General features: G+C 39.1%; 4 protein-coding genes across 7 annotated transcripts; 3 read left to right on the top strand and 1 right to left on the bottom strand.

Moving 5' to 3' along the window:
- Positions 1–660: 660 nt before the first annotated feature.
- Positions 661–11,699, bottom strand: trim46a (tripartite motif containing 46a). Of its 3 annotated transcripts, XM_007556095.2 has the most exons (12): positions 11,454–11,697; positions 10,161–10,419; positions 9,636–9,786; positions 7,971–8,169; positions 7,718–7,864; positions 7,527–7,622; positions 6,472–6,725; positions 6,250–6,371; positions 5,813–6,133; positions 4,788–5,017; positions 4,627–4,694; positions 661–3,346 (listed from the first exon to the last, which is right to left on the bottom strand). In XM_007556095.2, the coding sequence occupies exons 1-12, from the start codon at positions 11,511–11,513 to the stop codon at positions 2,902–2,904; spliced, it is 2,352 nt and encodes a 783-aa protein (XP_007556157.1). In that variant the 5' UTR covers positions 11,514–11,697; the 3' UTR covers positions 661–2,901. The 3 variants fall into 3 exon arrangements, with proteins under 3 accessions (XP_007556157.1, XP_016528905.1, XP_016528904.1); XM_016673419.1 differs by lacking the exons at positions 661–3,346; positions 4,627–4,694 and adding an exon at positions 5,367–5,451 and having other exon boundaries at positions 4,928–5,017; positions 11,454–11,699; XM_016673418.1 differs by lacking the exons at positions 661–3,346; positions 4,627–4,694 and having other exon boundaries at positions 5,000–5,451; positions 11,454–11,699.
- A 1,095-nt stretch (positions 11,700–12,794) lies between these two features.
- On the top strand, positions 12,795–15,639 carry tmem107l (transmembrane protein 107 like). Of its 2 annotated transcripts, none has more exons than XM_007556092.2 (5): positions 12,795–13,258; positions 14,318–14,385; positions 14,458–14,558; positions 14,953–15,049; positions 15,331–15,639. In XM_007556092.2, exons 1-5 carry the CDS (start codon positions 13,172–13,174, stop codon positions 15,398–15,400), a joined length of 423 nt encoding a protein of 140 aa, XP_007556154.1. In that variant the 5' UTR covers positions 12,795–13,171; the 3' UTR covers positions 15,401–15,639. The 2 variants fall into 2 exon arrangements, with proteins under 2 accessions (XP_007556154.1, XP_007556153.1); XM_007556091.2 differs by lacking the exon at positions 14,953–15,049 and adding an exon at positions 15,110–15,206 and having other exon boundaries at positions 12,801–13,258.
- A 480-nt stretch (positions 15,640–16,119) lies between these two features.
- On the top strand, positions 16,120–19,275 carry krtcap2 (keratinocyte associated protein 2). The gene is made up of 5 exons (XM_007556089.2): positions 16,120–16,435; positions 18,046–18,200; positions 18,371–18,434; positions 18,658–18,724; positions 18,821–19,275. Exons 1-5 carry the CDS (start codon positions 16,432–16,434, stop codon positions 18,939–18,941), a joined length of 411 nt encoding a protein of 136 aa, XP_007556151.1. The 5' UTR covers positions 16,120–16,431; the 3' UTR covers positions 18,942–19,275.
- A 750-nt stretch (positions 19,276–20,025) lies between these two features.
- s100a10b (S100 calcium binding protein A10b) lies at positions 20,026–21,151 on the top strand. Its single transcript, XM_007556088.2, has 3 exons — positions 20,026–20,133; positions 20,650–20,804; positions 20,903–21,151. The coding sequence occupies exons 2-3, from the start codon at positions 20,667–20,669 to the stop codon at positions 21,062–21,064; spliced, it is 300 nt and encodes a 99-aa protein (XP_007556150.2). The 5' UTR covers positions 20,026–20,133; positions 20,650–20,666; the 3' UTR covers positions 21,065–21,151.
- Positions 21,152–22,274: the final 1,123 nt, after the last annotated feature.

The raw sequence follows: 22,274 nt of genomic DNA, 5'->3' as shown, positions 1-22,274 counted from the left end.
CTAGGAGGAGAACCTGACTTTTTACCCCCGTTTTAAATGGGGAAGCTTAGGAGGATTCAAACACTTAATCCTAATCAAACACTGAGGAGGAGGAGTGAGTGGGAGAGAAGAAGGATGGTAAGGTAGAGTTGAATGTCATTTGCGTAGCAGTGAAAAATTATATTTAACTCACAGAGTATGTGGAAGGAGACTCAGATAAAACCAAATATTTACATTCATTTGGACTGAAATGTCCCTTTTTTGAGTAAATTGGGAGATGCTAAAAATTATTTCTCTTCTTTATTCATATTCAGAATAAAGGATATTGGGAATGTAAACTGAAACCACTGTATGTTCAAACACTTTGATTTCTAAACTTATGTCATTTCAAAACTTGCAATCAAACTGGAGGCACACCTGTGGATGAAGCTCAAACATTGTGATTTTCCCCACGCAAAATCAAAATTATACCCGGGACATATCAGGGAGAGGATTGTAAACTTCCATAAGACTGGTTCATCCTAAGGCACAATTTCATCTGATCATACAGGTTTATGGAAGTACAAACAGTATGGGAATGTCAAGGCATTATACCATCCAGGGTATTAAGATATTTGTGGTAACAAAATGCATCAATCCTTTAAGAGAAGCAACACAAAGGTGCTGGCTGAAGCAAAGGGCTGTGTTGCAGTTTTCAGTCTTTTTATTGTTTGTTTTTTTTCTCATAACAACATGGAAGCAATTTTAAAATTCTGAATGCCACAATCTAAAGCCATTCGAGAGCTGTGCTGGCATACAACTACAGGTAATCCATTCAAAACAGAAGAACACGTGTGGACAGATTCATGAGGATCCGAGAGAAACACGGGAAACAGAAATATACATCAAAGAAAGAGACAAAATACAGCAAATTGGGAAAATAAAAAAAAATAAATAAAAAATCTATGGCACTGGTCTCAAACTAGAGTTCTGGACGGACGGTGACCTGCGCATTTTAGATGTCCCTCTACTTCAGCACACATGGCTAATATTAGCAGTGAGTAGCACATAAGAAAAGGGACAAACCTAAAAGTTGCAGGACTCTGGTCATTAAGGACAGCAGTTTGAGAGCCCTGATGTAGACTGACAAGATGTTAAAGGACCACACTGACACAGAGCTATAGAGTTATTACAAGACTCACAAAATATTGTAATGAAACAAAATTTAGAAGAAAAAAATATAGTTCAGGGAGACAAAAATATCAGAAAAGTAAATCTAAAAGAAGAAAAAAGTATGTGTAAAGAAAGACACCTAAAATTAATTAAAAAAATGAAGAGAGCTGAAGTTGCACCACAAAGCGACCACACCAGATATAAAACCTTCGAAACCAGAACAACACGCTATTCAAAGTGAGAGATGTGCAATACGTCCGTACAATAAACACATAATCCGCTCCGATCTGTACACACATTTTTATTGGAGTAGTATCTCTTTCAGCGGAAGGAGACGGGGTTCATGAAGGATATCAAAGTCAAAGCCAGAGCTCACATGCATCCATCTTACACCCATATTGATCATTAAAGTACAGTCTGAGCCAGTCAGTTTGAAAATAAAATTAAAATATTGCAGGAAAAAAAAAAAAAACACACATCATTAGATTATTTATGTAATCATATAAGTAATTTAATACAGAGAAAACAAATATATTTTAGTTGATGAAAGTAAAAAAAAAAAAAAAAACTGAAGTCTTTAGCTGGTTAAGCCCCTCGTTATTACACTTTAAATATGTAGTCATTATTATGTATGTGCAAATGACTCATAGTTCCAAGCTGAACAATCAACAAGTTTGTGAAAAATCAAAAATCCAAAATATTTTCATATGTTTAAAAGTCAAGCGGTATAAAGAGAGCGTCACTCACTCAGAGCTTCCTTCACTTTTGATTTCTGTGGAAATCTGAAAACACGAAGGCAGCCGTGAGCATCATTATGCAGCTTCACAAGTTCTTTCGAAATGCAAGAATGGAGAGAGAAACGGGCGGTTTTTCGGATACTGACACGTGTGCTTCCGGCTGAGGCAAGTGTCCTAATATTCACACTCCTCTAATCCTGGTGAATTCACATGAACATTTCTTAAGCTGCGTAAAAAAACGAAGGTAGAAAATTAGACATACAGCATATCAGGTGTCTTCACAAGGCGACAGTCAAATATCTGCATAAGGAGGCTAAGTTACACTTGCATGCAACTTTTGCTGTCCCTTGAGTCTGGGACGAAAGAACGGAGAGCAAGCTGTGTTTATCTGTGTGAGAGTTTTAAAGTGTGATAAAGGGGTTTGACTCACCCTGTTAACAGATTTCTGCATAGTCTAACACCACTTCAACCACGATGTCCATTAGATATAGTTTTCCGTTTATGAAACAAGAAGCAAACGAGATAAATTGTTTTTTTGTTTTTTTTTTTAGTGTAAAGGTAAGAGAACATCAGATATTTATTGTCTACCTCAAAAATTGCACTGAAATACCATTTCCCATATATTTGCAGGGATGGAAGTTACAAGGTAAGTTAACGCATATCATGAAGGGCATGAATGTCATCAAGTTTGCTGCTTTATTGATTTATATAGATTTTTTATTTTTATTTTTTTGCAGGCTAGAATGAGAAGGCAATGCTGAAGCTCTATTGTACCATGTGCAGGAAACTATTATCCATTCTAAAACCAGCCCTGCTAAAAATAAAAAAGCAGCGTTGAGCAGCTCTTTGAAAATTTCAGTCATGATTCAAGGTGTCAACTTTAGAGCAGGGGCTTCTGACATTCATGCTCATGATGACTGTATGTTAACTCACAGGACATCACCATATTTGACCAGATAGAATAATTCGGGTTTTTTAGCTCTACAGGTTGGACAAACTGGGCTTTAACAACTTGCAGCCAAACACTGTTGACCTACTTGAATTTTTTGACTCGTGTTTCAATGGTTACCCTGCGTGGCGGCGGCTCCTCGATGCTCAGGTTGCCCACGAGGTCTTGCAGCTGCAGCGCTCCTCCGCCTATGAAACAAAAGGCTGGACAAACTGGAGCAGAGCAATCCACGTGCCCCTCCCACAGCACACGCAGGGAGTGGGCATCGTAGAAGGCGACCTGGCCTTTGTCACAGTCCAGACAGACTCCGAGTCGTGGAGGTAGGGGAGCAGTGTGGGAGTGAGGCTTGTTGCTGTAGTTGCTGCTTTGAGAGTGCAATGCTGCCTGGCTGTGGCTCTCGCTCTGGCTGTGAGAGGGAACGTGTCCTTTGGGGAGCAGGATCTTACCCATGCCCACGGTGAGGAAGCAGAAGGGAGGGGAGTCCTGGCCGTCTTCTGCATCACTGTCATGGCCACTGTCTGGATCACAGCTGAGCGAGGGAGGTTGAGCGAGGGAGAAGTAAGGAGAGTTGGGAGACTGATCAAACTTCGCTACAATATCACTTTTTTTTGTCCTTTTACAATACAGAACAGTGTAGTTATTCTCTTTTTATAATGCGCAAACATACAACAGAAAACACATAAAGCAGAAAACATGGTAACATCACACATACGTTACTATAACTGAGACCTTAGTTTGGTTCTGAGAACTGCTAAAAGTAGATGAGGAAGCAGAGTGTTTGGCTGTCTACTCCTCTACAGTTCCTATATGTTTTAATGTCAAAGTTTTATACTTTTACACACTCAATAACTCACTTTTTCATGGAAGGATGGGTGGACAAAGGAACTACTATGCATGTATATGTGCTGCCATCTAGTGGCCAAGACAACTTAAATACATAAATGCTTCATTTTAGTCTGGAGAAGGGCAGCAAATGTGACTGAGATTTTATGTGACAGACCAACAGAAAAGTAGAGCATATTTGTGAAACAGAAGAAAATGAATTTTTTTTTTTTTTTGTTTTTTCAATATTTGTGAATGAAGTTTAATTTACTCTTAACCAATTACGATCAGAGTTGATCGGCTTACAAAAAAAAAAAAGAGTCCAATTGTGTCTACATCCTGTACACTTCATAAAACACTCTCTGGGGTGTTCTGTGAAGAACTCAGAGAGTTGTAAGAGAACAATAGTGAACAGACATCATCATGAAGACTAAGGAACACAGCAGACAGGATCTTGGTCAGGATGAAAAAGATGGATGGAGTAAAAGGACAATGATGACATTATTGTAAAATATTAAGACAAATGTAAGTATTTGACTTAATATTAATATTAAGTCAAATATAATGTACTACTTACTCAGTACATTAAGTAGTAATTTTACCAAATACTTTTTTACTCTTCCTTAATAAATTTCTTGCACAGCTACTTTTTAGTTTTACTTGCATAAAAATATATATTGAAGTTGTATTTTTCTTATTTGAGTACAACTTCTGGGTAACCTCTGGATCTGACTGACCTTAACCATTTTAGCAAAGGAGAATGAGCAAAGCTGGAAGTTGCGTAGCCCAAAAAGTGGCTCCAAATCTGTTTTTTTTTTTGTTTTGTTTTTTGTCACTCACTGAGGCTAAATACAAATACACACCATAGTTTTTGCAAATTTCAATATGCAAGAAGAGCATTAAAACTGTAGGATTTCCTTCAACTTTAAAATTATGCATTTAATTTGACAGACAGCGATGTGGATATGGTAAAAATGGAACATTTACCGTGGGCTCGCCATGTCCTGAGGGAGATGGAACCACTCTTGTAGTTTAGTCTCCTGCCCAACGCCGACCTGAAAATCAGAGAAGAAAGATAGTCTGACAAAATAAGATCAATTCACACATTTAACCTTTCATGAAATCACACTCGAGACAATCTTTTTCACCTTCACCAAGTAGGACCCAGGCTCCACAGAGCACGCCCAGTAGTGTCTGCCATGAGTGACGGCCAGGTCGGCCACAAGGAGGTCAGAGGTTAAGTGACAAGAGGTGAGAGCGCGGTCGGCGGCTTGGAGAAGGGAGAGGCCAGGCACGCTCCGGGCATAGGTCTGGCCTTTACCTAGCGCCAAACGGTCAGCATGCAAACCCCAACGAGAGTCCAAGGAGAAACTCAAAACTGGACGGACAGGAGAAAAAAAAAAGGTGAACCAGGAAAAAAGGGAAGGTAAAAAGGAAGAGAAAAGTAAGCTAAACAAGTAAGAAATTACAGGACTTCAGACAAACTATGAGAAGTATTAATTACAAGAAACTGAAAAAAAAAAGATCAGGAGAAAAGCACATATTTGATTTGGAAAATGAGAAAAACTTTGCTAGAAAACAACAGGAATAAAGCCAACACTGACTCTGTGTATCATGTTTCAAAATATAAAATGAAGGAGTAAATGTTTCCTGAAGTGATGAATATATTAAGAGAAAAAAAAATCTCTTAAGCACTAACAGATATTTGAAAGTGCATCAAGACAGACCTGCAGCATGAGAGACAGAAGCAGAGATGTTATGACGGGGATGACACTGGAATGCAGAGCAAAAAAGGAACCCCTTGTGCAGAAACTAAAAAAAGTAGGAATGGAAGAAATCAAGGGATGGAGAGAAAAGAAAATATCGCGTTAGTCAGATAAGTGACGCATGGCAACATTTTTGTGGGAGTCAAAACACATCAGCCTCTAATCCGCACGGTCGTTGCACAAAGTTTAATACAATGTCAACGTTTTTCTAAACTAAGATTTCAGTTTTTATTCATTTTTAAGTAAAAAATAAAATAAAATAAAATGAATGAACGACAGATGCAACTGCAGTTATCAGGATTTAAGTTTGGAACCTGCAAAAATCAGAAACGAAGAAAACCAACAAGCGTCTTAGCAGAAGTTAGTATTGGGGGAAACAAACACCAGATCCCGTCCACACATCTGACCTGGAGCAGGCGGCGTGTGGAGGTAAACCTCTTCGCTGTAGTCTCCAAAGCCAGCCTTGTTGCAGCCCCTCACTCTGAGAACGTACACGCTGTCCATCTGCACCCGGTCCACCACGGCGCTGGTCCCCTTCACTTCATTCAGACGCAGCCACGGCGTCGAAGAGTTCGGGGAGCTGATGCCGCCCCACGTGGCGCCTGCCCTTCGCTGGTACTCGACAGAAAAGTGCCACGCCGGGGCCGAGTCCTGAGGCAGGCGCCAGCACAAAAACAGCTGGTCGTAAGCTAACGTCTTCTGAGTGTCGATGACTGGAGCCAGAGGGGCTGTTGAGAAGAGAAAGGCGACCGAGATCGTGTTGCTCTTTTTCACCTTTTTAATTAGAATTTTAGGTGCAGATGATTTATTTTTTTATTTATTTAAAAGATAGATGAGAGCCCACCTTGGATGAATTGCAAGCCGTCGATGAGCTTGACCTCTTTGGATGCGTCAAGGTGAAAGTGTCTAAAGGAGGTGTCGGCAGCAAGAGAGAAACACTGCAGGTTTTCTATGGCTTTAATCAGCCTTAGGGGACAAAACAGAAAAGAAACAGAAATAGAGAGCCACATTAACAAACAAATAGCTTCCACTGAGCTCATGCTGCGCCCAAATAAACGCCTGCTACCTGCTGTGTGTTACTCTTGCGGCTTGCACAAAGCAGGGAGCGTCTGTCTCTTTGAGCAGCTCGTGGGTGAATGCCATCAGACCTGCCTGCTCCATCAGCCCCTGCTTCTCAAAGACCTGAACGGACAGAGCCTCCTCCCTTCTGCTCCGGGATCCCTCCAAAGCAATGGCTAGGGTCCCCTGACGCTCGGCGACGGCTGTTCCGAGCTCCCGGATGCAGTGAGTCAGCTGGTGCAGAGCCACGGTGCTGTTAGCCTGCAGAGAAGATCGGGGAAAAGCACCGTGAGTGGACAGGATTAACCGAGATCAGAGAAGCCTCTGCCCGTCATAGACTGCTTCGTACGTAAGCGCTCCATCTAAAGGAAAACTGGCTGGCATTGTGCTCACTATTTCTAAACACACAGCAACTTCCATGCTTACTGGCGTTATTAATAATTTGTATAACTTCCATTTGCATTTTAGCGCCTTCCTCTTCTGCTGTAACATCGTTCAACATGGGAGCAGACAGAGAGAGTTCTCGTCGACGAGTCTCTCTTTAGTTCGGATTCCGATTTTCTATGTGAATTCTGTCCTGAGGAGCCATGGAGGACTCATTTTATTTCTGATTAATGATTTGATCATATATTTTAGATCGTTATCACATAAAAAGATCTAACGAGGGCCCCGTTGTTCAGTTATTTTCTGGCAGAGTGCAACAGATCTCTTTTGTGCATAAAAGTACATGATCCCATGCACTCTATCAAAGTTTTTTTTTTTTTTTTTCCACATCACTTATTGTCCTGCTTAGTTTGCAAGGTGACAACAATAAACCTCGATCCTTATTAAGTCGTGTTTGTCACAGTTCCAGTTGTCTAAAACGTCTGAGTTACACTACCAATAAATGGGGACAGAATAAAGACCTATGCTGAAAGGGCAGGAAATTAATATAAACTAAAGCAAATTTAAGGTAGAGACAATTTTGGGAGGTATAAACAATGGCTTAATGTTGAACAGTTGTTGATTTTAACAAAGCAAGAACATTTCTGAAGGAATTTAGCTGGTGAGCTAAAGCGAGACCTCCATCTGTTTGATGGCAGCCTCCAGCTGAGCGATCTGACTCTGAATCGTCTCCTGATTGGCCAGGATGAAGTTGACTTCCTTGCTAATCTTGTCCTGTAAAAACCAAAATAAAACTTGTGACAGTGGCAACAAGATGTTAACACACACACACACAAAAAAATTACCATAAAAAAGGTTAATACACTCACCTTGAGGGCCTGATATGCTTGTGCTATTGGTAAAACTTTGTGTCCGTGATGGACCCGACGGAGCTTACACAGCTGGCACAGCAACCGCTGGCAGTTACGGCAATACCACTGCAGCCTCTCCTGCTCGTGCTCTGTGCATGTTAAAACCTAGAATCCAAAAATGGGTTTAAAAGCAGATCAGACACGAGAAATGCAGCCACTGGAAACTGGACCGAAAAAAAAAAAAAAAAAAAAAGAAAAACAAGAGACGAACCTTTGGTCTGAAGTTGTTGGTGGGTAGAATGTGTTCGTGCTGAGCTCTGGGAGTCCCCCAGGGATGGTAGAGTTTGAAACATTCATTGCAGAAGTTTGACTTGCAGTCAGCACAGCCTTTAGTGGCCTCCAGAGATTGGGGAGGCTTGCAGAAGCCACACATAATCGCTACGCTGCCCAGACTTATTGTGTGTCTGTACCTAAACACAAACCAATGAGGTCATGACAAAAACTCACGAAAAATAAAATAATAAAAAATCAGCACAATTGGAGAAAGACTGAGCTCATGAGAGAGTGCCCTGCTTTCGTTTCAGTTTGGAAAACCACTATTTTAGCTAGCTGACCTGGATCCATCGACGGCACTCGCCGTGTTAATGCAGTAAAACATGCAGCATCACGGCTTGCGGCTTGATGAGGGGTGAGCAGCTGCAGTCTCCAACGGCTGACCTCCATGACCTTCTCATTCAAACTAACTAAAAGCTGATCACCGTGATTAAATAAAACGGGTGTTAAAAAAAAACAACAAAAAAAAACACTTTACTTCACAGTTATGCCTAAAAGTTCACATACAGTAGCAGAACTGACAGTTTTAAGGTCTGTTGTCCCACAGAGCAGTGCAGTTTTTAAGCTTTCACTGCAAAGTGCTCTTTGGCGTAGCCTTTGATCAGGACTAAAGGAGCAATTCATTATTTAAGCTCCTTCCAGCAAATGATTTCCAGTCTCATTTATACAGCAGTATTGCCTTAGTTGGTTGCTCGTCGCCCTGCCTTGTTGCTTATGAATGTTGTTTAAGGTTAAAACAACAACCTTTAGTGCTTTTCAAAAATACATATTTTTCCACATTACAATCACAAACTTCTGCATACCTTTTCCCCATAGAAATTCTGAAGAATATTAGTGATCATAAACATCATTATGAAGACCAAGGAACAGAGCACAAAGGTCAAAGACAAAAGTCTTAAAGCAAAGTTAGATTAGAAAACAACATTCCAATCTCATGGTTCACAGTTCTGTACCTGAAAATAGACCCACTGCATCTAGCAGGACATGCAAAACACGGAGGTGAGTGACACTGCAAAAATTAGATTTTAACTCATGCATTTTTGCAAAAAAAACCGAAAAAAAAACAAAAAAAACATTGCAAATATGCATCACCAGGTGTGACACCCGATAGTGGCAGCGTCATTCTCAACAGGTAAGCTTGTCAGAGGGATAGAAAAAAAATGTAATCGGGGGAAGATTCACCTTCCAAAAGGTAAACCATCAACATATGACTAGAGTTACAACGGATTGCTTTGCGCAATAATATTTGTGTGTTAGAATCGCCCAGTCAGTCAAAATCTAAATCCAATTGAGAACAAGTTCCACATTTGAAAACATCTGAGGTTCTCCATCCAATCTGACTTTGCTAAGTTATTTTTGTAGGAAGAAAATACGCACAGTTTCAGTCTCCAACTCTACTGTAATCACAGAAAATGATGCTCCCACCGACATCTACTTAAAAACTGCAAATGATTTGCCTTTCGCATTTATTATCCATTGTCTTGCTATCACCAAATCAAACCCCAAAGATGCCTTGAAATGTGCCGCTCCAACGTGATGGAGGTAAAAGAGGGAAGAATTATTTTTGCAAGGTTCTGTTTTTGTAGCTGTTGTGCATGCAAACCTCTCGACGATGCGCTCCAGGGTGAGGTTACGGAAGCAGTCGGTGAGTCCTCTGTCCCCGAGCTCCACGTCCTGCTGACAGGAAGGACAGGGGAACAGCATGGGGGGAGGGGCCGCCTCCCTCCTCCTTCTCCCTGGGTATGTCCCACATACTGGGAGAGGGAAAACAGGTGTACAGGAGATGAAAGAGAAAGACAGACGTCCAGAGAGGAAGCGTGAAAGGGAGACGGTTTATGAGGCTGACAAGTAACAAGCTTGCGGAATGACAGGAATAGATCATTTTCACAGTGGAAATCCTTTACTGCAGTCTCCGTGTTCCTTTCTCTAAAATGAATAAACCATGAGTTGAATAAATAAATATGTGTAACGTTCAGTGGAACAGCCACCAAAACATCACAACGCATCATCATCTCTGTATTTTTTTACATAACGTTTCACTCTCTCCTCACTCAGATGCTGAGTGAGGTGACATGAGTCAAAATCCTCTACCGCACAAACACGGACGTTAAGAAATGGTCTCCTGTACCTGTCCTGAAGACCCGCTCCAGGTGGTCAGGGGTCCTGGGTACGGGTCGGCGTGCTTGCCGCGGAGAGCGAGCGCTGGGTGTGGAGGCTGGTGAGACGGGCTCCGCAGGGAGATCCGGGGGAGGATAACCTCTCTGCACCAGCATCTCCGCCGCACACAGCAGACACACGCTGTGCTGGCACGGGAGCAGAATGGGCTGCTTCACCATCTCATCGCACACTGGGCAATGCAACTCCTGCTCCATGCTCTTCATGTTGGACTGGAAAGGCAAAGGAGGGAAAGAGAATAGCATGGGAAAGATTCACTGGGAAAAGGTTCTGGTTTAACAGAGACTGAGTCAAGCCACAAACAAGCTGTGGACGACATGTAGAGGATGCAAGCACTTACAATAGGAAAGGAGAATGTAATAGGACAGAAGCCCCACAATTCCAGATCTTTCTAAGTATATAAGCATGTAATCCTTAGCTATTAATTTATGGCAGATATTTCAAGAGAGGGAGGGACAGACAGACAGATGGAAGGACATGAACAAAAAACATGTATAAATAAAACAGAACTAAGAAAAACGGCAGGGCGTAAAGAAAGAAAAAAATGGAGAAAGAAGAACAAACAGAAAGCAGAGTAAGATGTGAGAAAGGAAGAATAGAATAAAGGAAAATTAAGAATTTTACTTCACGTTTTCCTCGGGCTGGCTCTGGAGCAAAGTAAAAAATTTTGAGAGTTTATGGGAATGACACCATGCAAATTAATCTTCCGGCCGCAAATTGGCTTAAAATCTCTGTTAATTGTTTGGTAATCGAATGTACAGATTGCTTACAAACAGCAAGTATGGGTAATTTAGGTTCTCTGGCACTGCTGTATCCCTTTTTTTCTGCTACTGCAGCTACAAAGCGCAGCTTCCCGTTTCTATGACAACGTGCATCATCCCTTCCTTCTCGCTGTGTGCGGCCCAGAGCCTTTTATGCTACTTGCCAACATATTCAGCAAATTATAACCATCAAACACCAACCCAGTAGGGAGCTGGGTTTGGATTTTTCTAGACGTTCTGCCAGTGTTGCCATGTTTCCGACAAATTACCAGCGATTTCACGTTTGGTTTGATACAAAAGCAATAAAATATGTCAAAAAGAGAAATGCCCCACATTCCGTCAGTGCAGTAGCCTTTCGGTCCTTTCAGCTGTTCGAGAGGTAAACTAAAAGTACAGGTTAAAAGGGTATTAACGCCCTGTGTAATAATATGTAATTAAACTGCACAAGTAGCTACTATCGCTAATGAAATTAGCGTCACACTCACACTGATGCGAACTAGCGCGTCCATGATTGAGGTAAAGGTTTCTAACTCCGCTTCTGCCATGCTGCGTCGAAATAAAGCGTCTCTGCGGTAAAAATCGACCCGTTTTCCAGGAGAAAACACCGACAGGTTGTCCTGGCTACTCCGCCGGTAATGCACGGTCCAGGCCTTTAACGGAGCGTCACCGCTACAATGTTGTGCTGCACACGCCGAGTCCCTCCGTGTGTCTGTGAGGAGGGACTGGCCTGACTAATGGGAGCAGGGGGGGTAAGAAAAAAATATTGGGGGGTTGGAAGCATTAAAGGGCTCTGGCTTCAACTATCATATAGCAGAGGTGGATGCACTAATTCAATAAAATAATTAAGTCGAGGTAATACAGAGAAATCTGAATAATAAAATTAGAAATATATTCTTTATTTAAAAATATACACAAAGATTCTAATTGTTTTTTTTTCCAATAATCAATGTCGTTAAATGTACCCATAGAAGTTCAAATTCCAGTTTCAAATAATTTGTGTCAAACTGCAATATAATCATACAATTCAGTAAAGAACATTAAAATGTTTGGGTTTTTTTATATGAAATTATTTTTTTCTCCAAGGTGACAAGGGAAAACAAATGTAAATATACAGGACTTATTGTTCATAATGAGAGGAAGAAAAACAGCTATAAAGACTTGCTGGTAAATGAATTTGTTCCCATGTTATGTATGATGCGCTGCAGATCATTTCAAACAGCTGAAATATTTTGTTCCTTCCAGGTAACTTAGGCAATTAAAGGGCAAATGTTTTCACATTCTCAAGGATACCTGTGTGTGATGTTATGATTGAGCAACCTCAATCTCAAAATGAGTGGTTAATCCCTCTCCAATGGTATCCACAAGCAATTTTTTCCTCATTTGAAAAGAGAGGAACTATGTTATCTTAAATCTCAGAATAATTGAGACATATTTTAAGGTATTTAACATAATTGCTCAAACTTAGCTATCAAAAATTAGCAATTAAAATAAACATTTTATCCAGTTATGTGTCGTATTGAACTGGATTTGCCAGAAGCCTGTGTACAAAGAACCCCACACAAGACCAAGTTTATTCATTCATTTATTTATATTAGGGTTTTGTTGTTGTTGTTGTTGTTGTTTTTAACAGCAGCTGTTGATTAAACTGAAAGTTACAGCTTTGACATGATTATGTGAGTCGTCTGACCGAGAAATCGATCAGAAGCTCGGTGAAAATGGTCTTATCCGCCCTCTGGCTGCAGTGCGCGCTTCTGACACGAGGGGGTCAGGGGACAGATTTTCACATGGGAACAGAATTTCGCAGAAGACCGGAACGTTTAAATATGTGTTTTAAGTCCGGTCAGTAATACCGAGCGTACACATGAAGTGGTTGTTGTAGCAACTGTTGTTAGCGTCTGCGTAGCAAACACGCGAAAAAAATTAAGTTAGCTTCATTTGTAAACGAAGGATATTCTAATCAGAACTTCATGTTTCCGCGATGTAAACCAAATATAGCTATTGTTTCTGGAACAACAAGAGTTTAAACTAATGATTTACTTACTTATTAAATGTTAGCTACTAATTTTAGCAATGTGCTAATGTAGCTTTGCGGCATTCCACAGTGTTTAATAACTGAAGCTTTGGCTGTTGGGCACTAGTAAGTGTTTACTGCTTCGCTGTTGTCCATCTTTACTCGGTACAACTTGAAGCCAACAGTGCTAGTATGTCGGCTGTCAGCAGTCTTGTCCCTGCTCGGTTTCTCACCCTCATAGCTCACCTTGTCATCGTTATCACCATCTTTTGGTCAAGGGTTAGTAACAAACCTTTTTGTTATTGTTGTTGTTGTTTTTATTTACTATATATTATGTATATCTTACCAGTAAAACGAAACAAAACTGCTAAATACGTTTTTAAAAATATAAATTACTATCTAGTATTACTTAATTACCCTTTGGCATTGACAACGTAATTTTGTAATTAAAAATCTGTGTATGCTTTTCTGTTATGTTGTTGCTTTAATTGGTTTATATATATCGCATGTTCGATTTCATTACAGAACAAATTTAAAGATTTTCAGCGAATGAGCAAAACACTTTTTTGCTTCCTAAATATACTCAGAAGTGGAAGAATTTTGTCCCAACGTCAATTAATGACCATCCATAATATGACACCCACTCTTTTAATAATGTTTTGGCCCCTCTTTTGCTAGCAAAAGAGTCCTGACCTAATAGACCCCACATGTCTACTATGATATGTGGCAGTAGATTCTTTAAATTATTTAACATGTGAGCTGATGCCTCTGTGGATTAGGTCATCCAGTGATGCTCAATTGATTTGAGATATTGGGAATGTACAGTCCAAGTCAACACTCTAACCATGTCGTCATGCTTCTAAGACCATCCTGAAACATTTTTTATTTCTATTTTCTCACGTACAGTAGCTAAATTAACCACATCAAATTATGTGTATTTTTATTTACCAACATCCTTATTTAAAATAAAATAAATAAATAGTTTAAAAAATGTTATTAAAACAATAAGAAATATCAGGTTGGAGTAAAAATTTATCGAATAAAAAAAGCAATGAAAATAATGTAAATTGAAGCAAAAAAACAAAAAAAACAAAACTGAATTAAGCCGTACAGAATAAAAAACAATGCAGCTTATCACAAAATTTCTTTTATGTTGGAATTTAAAACGGTATGAGAGAAATGTTCAAAGTGCAGAGGCACATTAACTTAATCCCCCCATTATATTAACTTCTTTTTAGAAATGTTTAGTTAGCTTTTAGACAAGGCAAGTTTATTACTAAAGCACAATTCAGCAATTTGTCAATTCAACATACTTTTATTTTAATGTTTTACTTGCAGGAAAATAATGTGAAAGCTTGTTTACCTTTGGATTTTACCCAAGAGCAGTATGACACTGAGGACAAAAAGTAAGTAAAAGTTAAACAAACAAATTTTACACAATTAAATACACATCTTTTAATATATTCCTCTTTTTTTAGATTGGTGGTGGGGCTAGGAGTCACCCTCGGTCTGTTTGCAATAGAGCTGACTGGTTTCTTTTCAGGAGTGTCCATGTTTAACTCCAGCCAAAGCCTTCTTTGTATCCTTTACTCTGATAGTTGGATCTGCTTTTATCTTCGTTTTAGTCATACAACTCATACTCATAAGTAAATATATTTCTGGATTAAAGTATCTTCTGTTAGTTGCTCTATTTTTTTCAACAACCCTCAACCTGCCACAGCTTGTGATCATTAGTGACCATTTGTTTCTTGTGAACGCCTTTTTTAAATTTCCTGTCCAGTAAAACTCATTGGCTCGATGCCAGTCAAAATGTGGGACTAATCTAGAACCATCAGGGATACAATAAAGTAAAGCATCTCCTTAGAAATGAAGCAAAACAAATACAGCATTAAACATTTTTCAAAGTCATTTTATTAACAGGTTAAGATCCATGACTATCATCTTGCTTATGTTTGACATTTTGTCTACAATAGCAACAGGAGTCCATGCCAGTGCCTCAGTGGCTCTACTTTTCTTTCTATTTGAACAGTGGGATTGTGACATCTACTGGTGGATCCTTGCTATTTGCAGGTTAGTGTGTCAGCTGTATGATTGAAGGAGAGTTTTTCCCTGACAAATGTTTCCCCCAAGCACTGGCTGCCCATTGCTGTGCATCTGTGTCCTTGTCCTTCTTTGTGTTTGAGAAGTGGGAATGCTGGACTTATTGGGTGATATTTGCCTGCTGCAGGTTGGTGTGGCTTTGAGTTGTAGTGAACTAATGGTTCAGTTTTGAGTCTAATTTTGAATGAATGCAAGCCCAGTGGTTCTGCAGTGCTCTTGCCTTACATTGATGTCCCTGTCTTTGTTTGCAGTGTCGTACCGGCCTTCGTGGAGATCCTTCTGCTTATAGCAGTTGTTGGACTGAAGAAGAAACCCTTATAAAAAAAAAATTGCTTGTGACATTGAAAAAGTAACATTAGCGTGGTAATAGACAAGTTTCAGTGTAAGAACAGTTGCAGTTGGCAGATGATATATAATTGTTGTAAAGAATAATGGTCTGACAAAAAGGAATTTTACTCATGTTAAAAATCACTGCTGTTAGCAAACTGTAGTAGATTACATTACAGAAGCTGTTTTTGTACATATTTTGTATATTTTGAATAAAATTGGAAACAACTGCTTTCAGTATACTGTTTATTTATTGTTATTATTATTATTATTATTTTTGTATTTATTTATTTTTTTTATAACACTTGTGTATTGAGAGGATTTCCTGGAGATGGGGTGCCTAAGTAGTCTTTGAGATTGACTATCTTGCAGCTTTTAGATGCATCTCGTCCCCAGCGCTACTGAATCAAATGGCTGAATTCCTGCATCAGCTCTGCAGAGGCCTAGTGATGGCCCATTAATGTGATGAAGGTGTGTTGGAGAAGGAAGGCATCCATGGCCTAAAACTTTGATAAGTTAGGCTGCTGTCTGATGCATTGAAATTATGTTTCTTGGAGGGAATGCATAATGTCATAACTTTCAACTTTTTATATGTTAATAATCTCTAACTGGATAATTTAATATTTAAATATTTTTGTTCTCAAATCCATAGAATGGTGTATTCATGCACCTTTCTTTTTTTATTTAGGACTTTAAATTGTTCTGTGTAGAAATAAGGCTAACAAAAAAATACCATGTTTTATAATGCATCAAACGTAATGAAAAATCAAGCGTAAGTTTTGCAGCGTTGATATACTAAAACCCTTTAACTGCCATGTACCCACTCACTAATGTAAGCTTTGTTTAGAGTGATGGTTAAGAAGTTAAAAAGCAGTTTGACCAAAATCAGTCCTCCGCCCACAGGTCCGTCTTGTTTTGCATTCCGGATTATTTCAGTTCCTAGTGCCGGTTAAATTATCTGGCTTTGCGAGAGTAAATCTTCCCACTCCTCTTTCATCTCAAGGATTTATAATTAACCTGTAGCCATGGGTATGTATTTTAATTTGATATTAATCTACAAAATAGTTTAGCAGATGTGCAGTCTTTCAAAGGTTTGTAACTAGTGAGTGCTGCAACAGTAAAGCTAGCTAATGCTAATATTTTATGCTAACTTAAATGGCTCATAGAACAACCCGCAGTGTTTATTTTAATTAATCAACGTTTCTGCATAAGAAATAAAGTGTGTGTTTGCGCTGTTTTGTGTATATAGAGTTGTGGTAAAAAGATACAGCTTTGTTCAAATGCTAGTTTTGAACAAAGCTGTATCCTTGCTTGAAGCTAGCTGCTACGTCGGAGACGTTTGTGTGCGAACACTGACGTGGCGTAAGAACGAGCAGTAAAATTAAACTTAAGATGTAATGAAACTATATTTGATTTTTAATGAAACTATATTTGATTTTTATTGTGACGACTGTTTTTTAAAACAGTCGTCACAATAAAGACCAGACGCTTTTGCAGTAACCCTTGGCAAAAGCGTCTGGTCACTGCAGATATTCCCGTCATACGTTACTTATGAACTTTTGTATTTACACTTAAAAAAATAGCTAAAACGATGGAGCTCTGAAAATTTGAGTCTTAAAATATAATTTGGTATGTAGGATTCCTACATATTATAATGCAAAGTAGAAACAAATACAAGATTTTGTTGGCTAACCCTAAATTTTCTGTCCTTTTACACTGAATGCTACTCTTTTGTTAATCCTGATTTTGCCTTTACAACAAAATAAAGCAGCAAATGTGTGAACACCTGTTTTTTTGTTGTTGTTTTTTTTCATTGACCGTTATCAGTTAATGTACCCCTGACTGTTTCTTGTTTTAATAGTAATTGTACGTTCATTGTGTTTTTCTTTCACTCATTACATTTCCTAGTTTGTGGAAGTCGTTTTAATAAAGCTTTAATAAGGTCAATCTCATTTTAATCTGTGCTACATTGCTGTTTGTTTTATCTTTTATGTTTTTTGTCAATAACTGAGGGAGGAGGAAAACCTGCAGTTTTAAATTACTTTTCCCCTTAAAGTGATAAATACTTTAAGGGGATCATATACTGTGTTTTAACTGAGACTAATCTATTAATCTATTTCATGAGAACAGCTCTCTATTTGTAGCTGAATGAAGCATTAATAAATTACCATTGTTTCTTTTCTTTGCATAATTTAATTATACGTTACTCCATTGAAGTTTATCTACATAATTCCAACAGTGTTTTCACTCTGTAATCATGTTCCCCAGTAATGACTACTGGGGGAAATAATTACATATTTTTTTGTTGATCATAGCAAAAGGTGTATGTATATTTCTACGACTGACGTAGCCAAGTATTTAGTCTTTTTTTTTTAACAAGAAAAAAATCTATGCCACTTTTTTTGTGGCTATTTCTCTGTACCTTCCACCAAAGATCACTGAGAAATTAAATGTAGGACGCGCACAATGAAAGGTGTTGCAGTCAACAGGTGTTCTTCATCCTCTGAGATACGACACACAATAATATCAGAACCCAAGTTCCACATTTTGGCTCATCCCCTTCTACACTTAACACATTTTATGCATAAGGTTTGAATTTGAGTTCTATTATTTCCTAATCCGTTGTGTGTCGTTTATAGCAGTGAACACAGGCACTTCTCTGGTGCTCTCCAGTCTGCTCTCAGTGCTGGTTTTTGCCGGGATGCAGATGTTCAGTAAACAGCTGGGATCCACAGAGTGGCTCACCATCCTCGGAGGGTTCCTGGGCTCTGTCCTTTTCATCTGCTCCCTCACTGTATCCTTAGGATGAAAGCACGTTTTAAATGCACCTTTTTGTGAATTTCAGATTTTTACAGTGGTTCTGTAACTTACTTCCTGTTTTTTCTTTTGCTGTTTTTTTTTTTTTTTTGGAGCATATGAATGCACAAATTCCTTGGGGCTGTTGCAACTTAACTTCATTTCCAGGCATTCAACAATCTAGAAAACCTGATGTTTGGGAAAGGATTCCAAGCCAAGATTTTCCCAGAGAGTAAGTGATGAAATAATTAAAGCTGAACTCATAATCAGGACTAGGTTTATGTTTTGTTTTTGTTTTTTCTTCCTAATGTGATTTATGGCTTTGATATGTTTAAACTTCATTTGAATAAGAGTTAAGTTCAAAATGTCTTTCTCTGTATTCACAACAAACTATATACAAATTATGTACTTTGATATTTACATAAAAATTCACTTCTCTTTTGTTCTGCTTTCAGTTCTTCTGTGCCTGTTTCTCTCACTGTTTGCCTCTGGTTTAGTGCATCGGGTCTGCGTCACCACCTGGTGAGAGGCTTTCTGCTCAATTGTTTTACTTCTTTATATCATGTTTCTATCAGTTACCACCTAATCTTGTGCCCCTTTTTTTCCCCCTATTTTTAGCTTGATATTCTCCCTGTTTGCCTTGTATTACATCAACAAGATATCTGCCGCCCTCTACCAAGCACCTGTTCCTGTTGTAACACCGGCCAAGTCTGCCAGCAAGAGCAAAAGGAAGAACTAAGAAATCTGAAGAAAGAAGCCAATTAAAATAAATAGATCAGGTGCTGATGTTTACTTTTGCAGGTTTAAATCGGGAAAATAATTCAAGAAATAATTCTCTGTAGGTTCTCTTGGAATTCCCCAGTTTTTCTCACACATATTGAAAGTGCCCCAAGGTCAAACGAAAGGCCCCGAGAGTAAAACTTAAAGCGGCTCTCTACATTCCATTCATCTGCTTTTTCCAGGTGCTGGCGGCTATGAAGAGATTAACTCAACCCGTCAGGTTTTCTATTCACTTCTCAGCACCTCCAGCTGCTGTTATGTCATATTTTGTAATTAAACATTGTGAAAAATGACGAAAGTGTTGTTCTTCTGTCACAGGGTGTGCGGTGTATGGGCAGGGCTGGGTGGGACGTTCAGAGGGTGTGTAACAGGAGTCGGGTCTTAATCTTTAGACGTTACTGCATGCGTGGCCACTCTGCACGTTTCCTGCCCTTCCCACTGTCGGAGATCTTCTGCCTTTGAATACTTTCTTGTTCAACCATTTTTGTCAGTTTGGAATGTGTTTGTCGAGTCAGCAGGGTTGATACAGGACTGTGAGGTTTCTCCATAACAAAATGAAAAACACCAGCTTTTCAGTTTTTTAGTTTGAAATATTAAGAACCGAGGACTTGATTTTATCGTATTGAATCAGAACGAAGGTGAAAAGCATAAAAGCATGCCACACTTCTCAAATTTTAACTTGTAAGTAAATTGTAAAAGCAGCTGTGTGTTGGTCTATCACATAAAAACCAAATAAAAGACACAGGATTATGGTCCAATCTTTCAAGAAGGTCAAAGGGGAAATTATAGTTCAGTGCAGGTAACAGAGTACAAGTTGTTTCCCTTCAGGCATGATGAACACATTTCTGTGGGTTGCTCTATTGTTGAAAATGTTCCAGAGGTTTTCATAAAGAGAGAAAATCTTCTTTTCTGTGTAACATAGTACATTAAAATGTCAGTTGCTTTAAAGATTTCATTCCTGCTGTCGCATTTGGGTGGAAAAAACACGAACAGGGATGGTGCTTCCTGCAATTTTTCCATTCTCTGCCTCCGGTATCCCCTCCCTCGCCCTCATCATGTTAGGCGTTTCCTGGATGACTGTACCTCCCTGTATAAACTATCACAAACCTCAAGCACTCTGCACTGCAACTTTTCTGCTCCCTCCCGATCTGGTAAGGCTTTTACGATTATTTAAACATAAAAATGTTGGTACCTTTATCTTCCAGTAGTTTCAGACTTTTATGTAGAGCCTTACAGTAATAATAGTCTCAGTTTATAGTGCTTTTGTTGTTTGTCTAGTTTTCACCTTTAATTTTCTATTAAATAATCTTGAATAAACAAAACGAAGAAGGGGAACGGATGGAAGAAAGTTTAACTTTATGTGCCAGAAATGATGTCGGCTCAGAAGAATTTGGTTTGAGTGCCAGTTGAACCAACACCCACATCCTCACTGAAGCGTGTTGGTTTTAGGGAAAGCACTGGGAGCTGATTGCAACCTCGCTTTCATAGCCAAATTAAATATAGATGCTCACTCTGCTTTAAAGACATGCTAGATAAAGTTTAAAGTTCCTATAATGGGTTTGATTAATGTGTTTTCAAGCTTTAAATGAACTCTTTGACACAGAACTGCAGATAAGTTCAGAAAGCTGAAATTTGACTCCCCTCGTTTCTTTCCCCCCTCCTTTCAGATCTCTGTGCTGCAGCCATGACCGAGTTGGAGAAATCCATGGAGTCCCTGATCACGGTGTTTCACCGTTACGCCAAGGAAGGTGGCAATAAAACGACCCTGAGCAAGAAGGAGCTGAAAAAGCTGATGGAGAAAGAGTTGCCCAACTTCTTAACAGTAAGGCTCTTTTGTCTCTCACGAGGGCGAAGACCTGTCAACATGATGAATCAGTGGATGCATGTAACTTCTTGCTTTTCTGCTCGACTCTGTTTCAGACCCAGAAAAACCCCGACACGGTGTCGAGCATCATCAAGGATCTGGACCAGAACAAGGACGATGAGCTGGACTTTGAGGAATTTGTTCCCTTCGTCGCTGGACTGACAATCGCCTGTGAAAAGCATTACGCTTTGCACCACGAAAACAAGGGCAAGAAGTGAAGAGCTGGCAAAAGACCAACGAATTGTTTAAGATTAAGAGTATTTTTCTGAGTTGTATGACACATTAAAAAGTAACCTTTGAAAATATTCACTGTTTGCTTGATTACTCTATTTACTTGATTGTTTTTTTTTTTGCCTGCATCTTGCTGTAACTTTATGCAATGACACATGCTATCGTTTTAGGATGGAGAAGTTCTCCCAGTACTGAAAAATACTTTTGAAAGAACTTGGAGCTTTGACAAGTTCACATCTGATACTCATCTTACACATAAATCCTTCTTCAATCCTTAGCTGAGGCAGCTCTTTATTAAGCTGCAGAAATTTACTTATTGACGGCTCAATAGGCTTAAGTTCTAGTAGACCAATAAAAACCTTGCGTGTTCGAGTTTTAACAGCAAACATATAAACCATGGAGCTTTTTCTGTGTGTTGTGTCAGAACACAGCAAGATGGAAGATGGGTATGTAAATCCAGAACATGTTATCAGAACACTGAGAAATAAAGATTTTATTTTTCTTTAACGTAGAAAATACTGAGTCAGTCTCTGCTCTGTTTTCTCAAACCTCCGGTTGATTGCAGCAGATTGCGGTTCGCCATGAGGCAGGTTCTGGTGGAGAGGTTTTTTTTTTGTTTTTCTGACCGATTAAAGGGGATTTGTTTTCTCCACTGTCGCTACGTGCATTCTCACTGATGGGTTGCTGCAAAACACGTGACTCAATGGAGTCGGCCAGCCACTGTTGCTACATGCCTGTCCAGTGGGAGGAATTGGTGTAAAGTCAGTGACATGATGCAACCTGCTGGGTTCCCTTAGACAGAAAACCTTTTTACTGACTTCAATAATAAACGGAACTTAACTCCATTTTTTAATAACAAGACGACATTTTTTGTGAATTTGCGCTGTATAAATAAACTGAACTGGATTAACCCCGATGGCTAAAAAGAAGAAACTTTCATTCGTTTTAAACTGAAAGAACATTGTTCAGCACACGTCAGCAGTGGCTCTCAAAGGCACTCCTCTGCAGATATTACGTTTCCAAGTATTACAGTGCTGATAGACATGTCAAACCATTCTACAAACAATTGCAAACATTTTCATTCATGTGTTAAAAAATAAAAGACAAAAATGGGCAAAAAGTTTGTATATATTTGATCATATATTTCAAACAGGTCGTCACAGTTGGTTAACTTTATTGAAAGTTGGTTTCTCACCT

The sequence above is a fragment of the Poecilia formosa genome, unplaced genomic scaffold, assembly GCF_000485575.1.
Source record: "Poecilia formosa unplaced genomic scaffold, Poecilia_formosa-5.1.2 Scaffold77, whole genome shotgun sequence".
In the NCBI taxonomy this organism is placed as follows: Eukaryota; Metazoa; Chordata; class Actinopteri; order Cyprinodontiformes; family Poeciliidae; genus Poecilia; species Poecilia formosa.
This window is presented reverse-complemented; position numbering and strand designations above follow the sequence as displayed.

What these genes read in the sequence shown, in the direction of transcription:
- trim46a (XM_007556095.2), bottom strand. Translation starts at nt 11,513, where the DNA reads ATGGCAGAAGCGGAGTTAGAAACCTTTACCTCAATCATGGACGCGCTA. An exon ending in CTGGAGCGCATCGTCGAGAG is followed by an intron (nt 8,170 to 9,635) that starts GTTTGCATGCAC and finishes GTTTGTGTTTAG; the next exon opens with GTACAGACACACAATAAGTC. An exon ending in CCACACGCCGCCTGCTCCAG is followed by an intron (nt 5,018 to 5,812) that starts GTCAGATGTGTG and finishes CTGTCCGTCCAG; the next exon opens with TTTTGAGTTTCTCCTTGGAC.
- tmem107l (XM_007556092.2), top strand. Translation starts at nt 13,172, where the DNA reads ATGTCGGCTGTCAGCAGTCTTGTCCCTGCTCGGTTTCTCACCCTCATA. An exon ending in TATGACACTGAGGACAAAAA is followed by an intron (nt 14,386 to 14,457) that starts GTAAGTAAAAGT and finishes CTCTTTTTTTAG; the next exon opens with ATTGGTGGTGGGGCTAGGAG. An exon ending in TGGATCCTTGCTATTTGCAG is followed by an intron (nt 15,050 to 15,330) that starts GTTAGTGTGTCA and finishes CTTTGTTTGCAG; the next exon opens with TGTCGTACCGGCCTTCGTGG.
- krtcap2 (XM_007556089.2), top strand. An exon ending in TTTTCATCTGCTCCCTCACT is followed by an intron (nt 18,201 to 18,370) that starts GTATCCTTAGGA and finishes CTTCATTTCCAG; the next exon opens with GCATTCAACAATCTAGAAAA. An exon ending in CGGGTCTGCGTCACCACCTG is followed by an intron (nt 18,725 to 18,820) that starts GTGAGAGGCTTT and finishes CCCTATTTTTAG; the next exon opens with CTTGATATTCTCCCTGTTTG.
- s100a10b (XM_007556088.2), top strand. Translation starts at nt 20,667, where the DNA reads ATGACCGAGTTGGAGAAATCCATGGAGTCCCTGATCACGGTGTTTCAC. An exon ending in AGTTGCCCAACTTCTTAACA is followed by an intron (nt 20,805 to 20,902) that starts GTAAGGCTCTTT and finishes ACTCTGTTTCAG; the next exon opens with ACCCAGAAAAACCCCGACAC.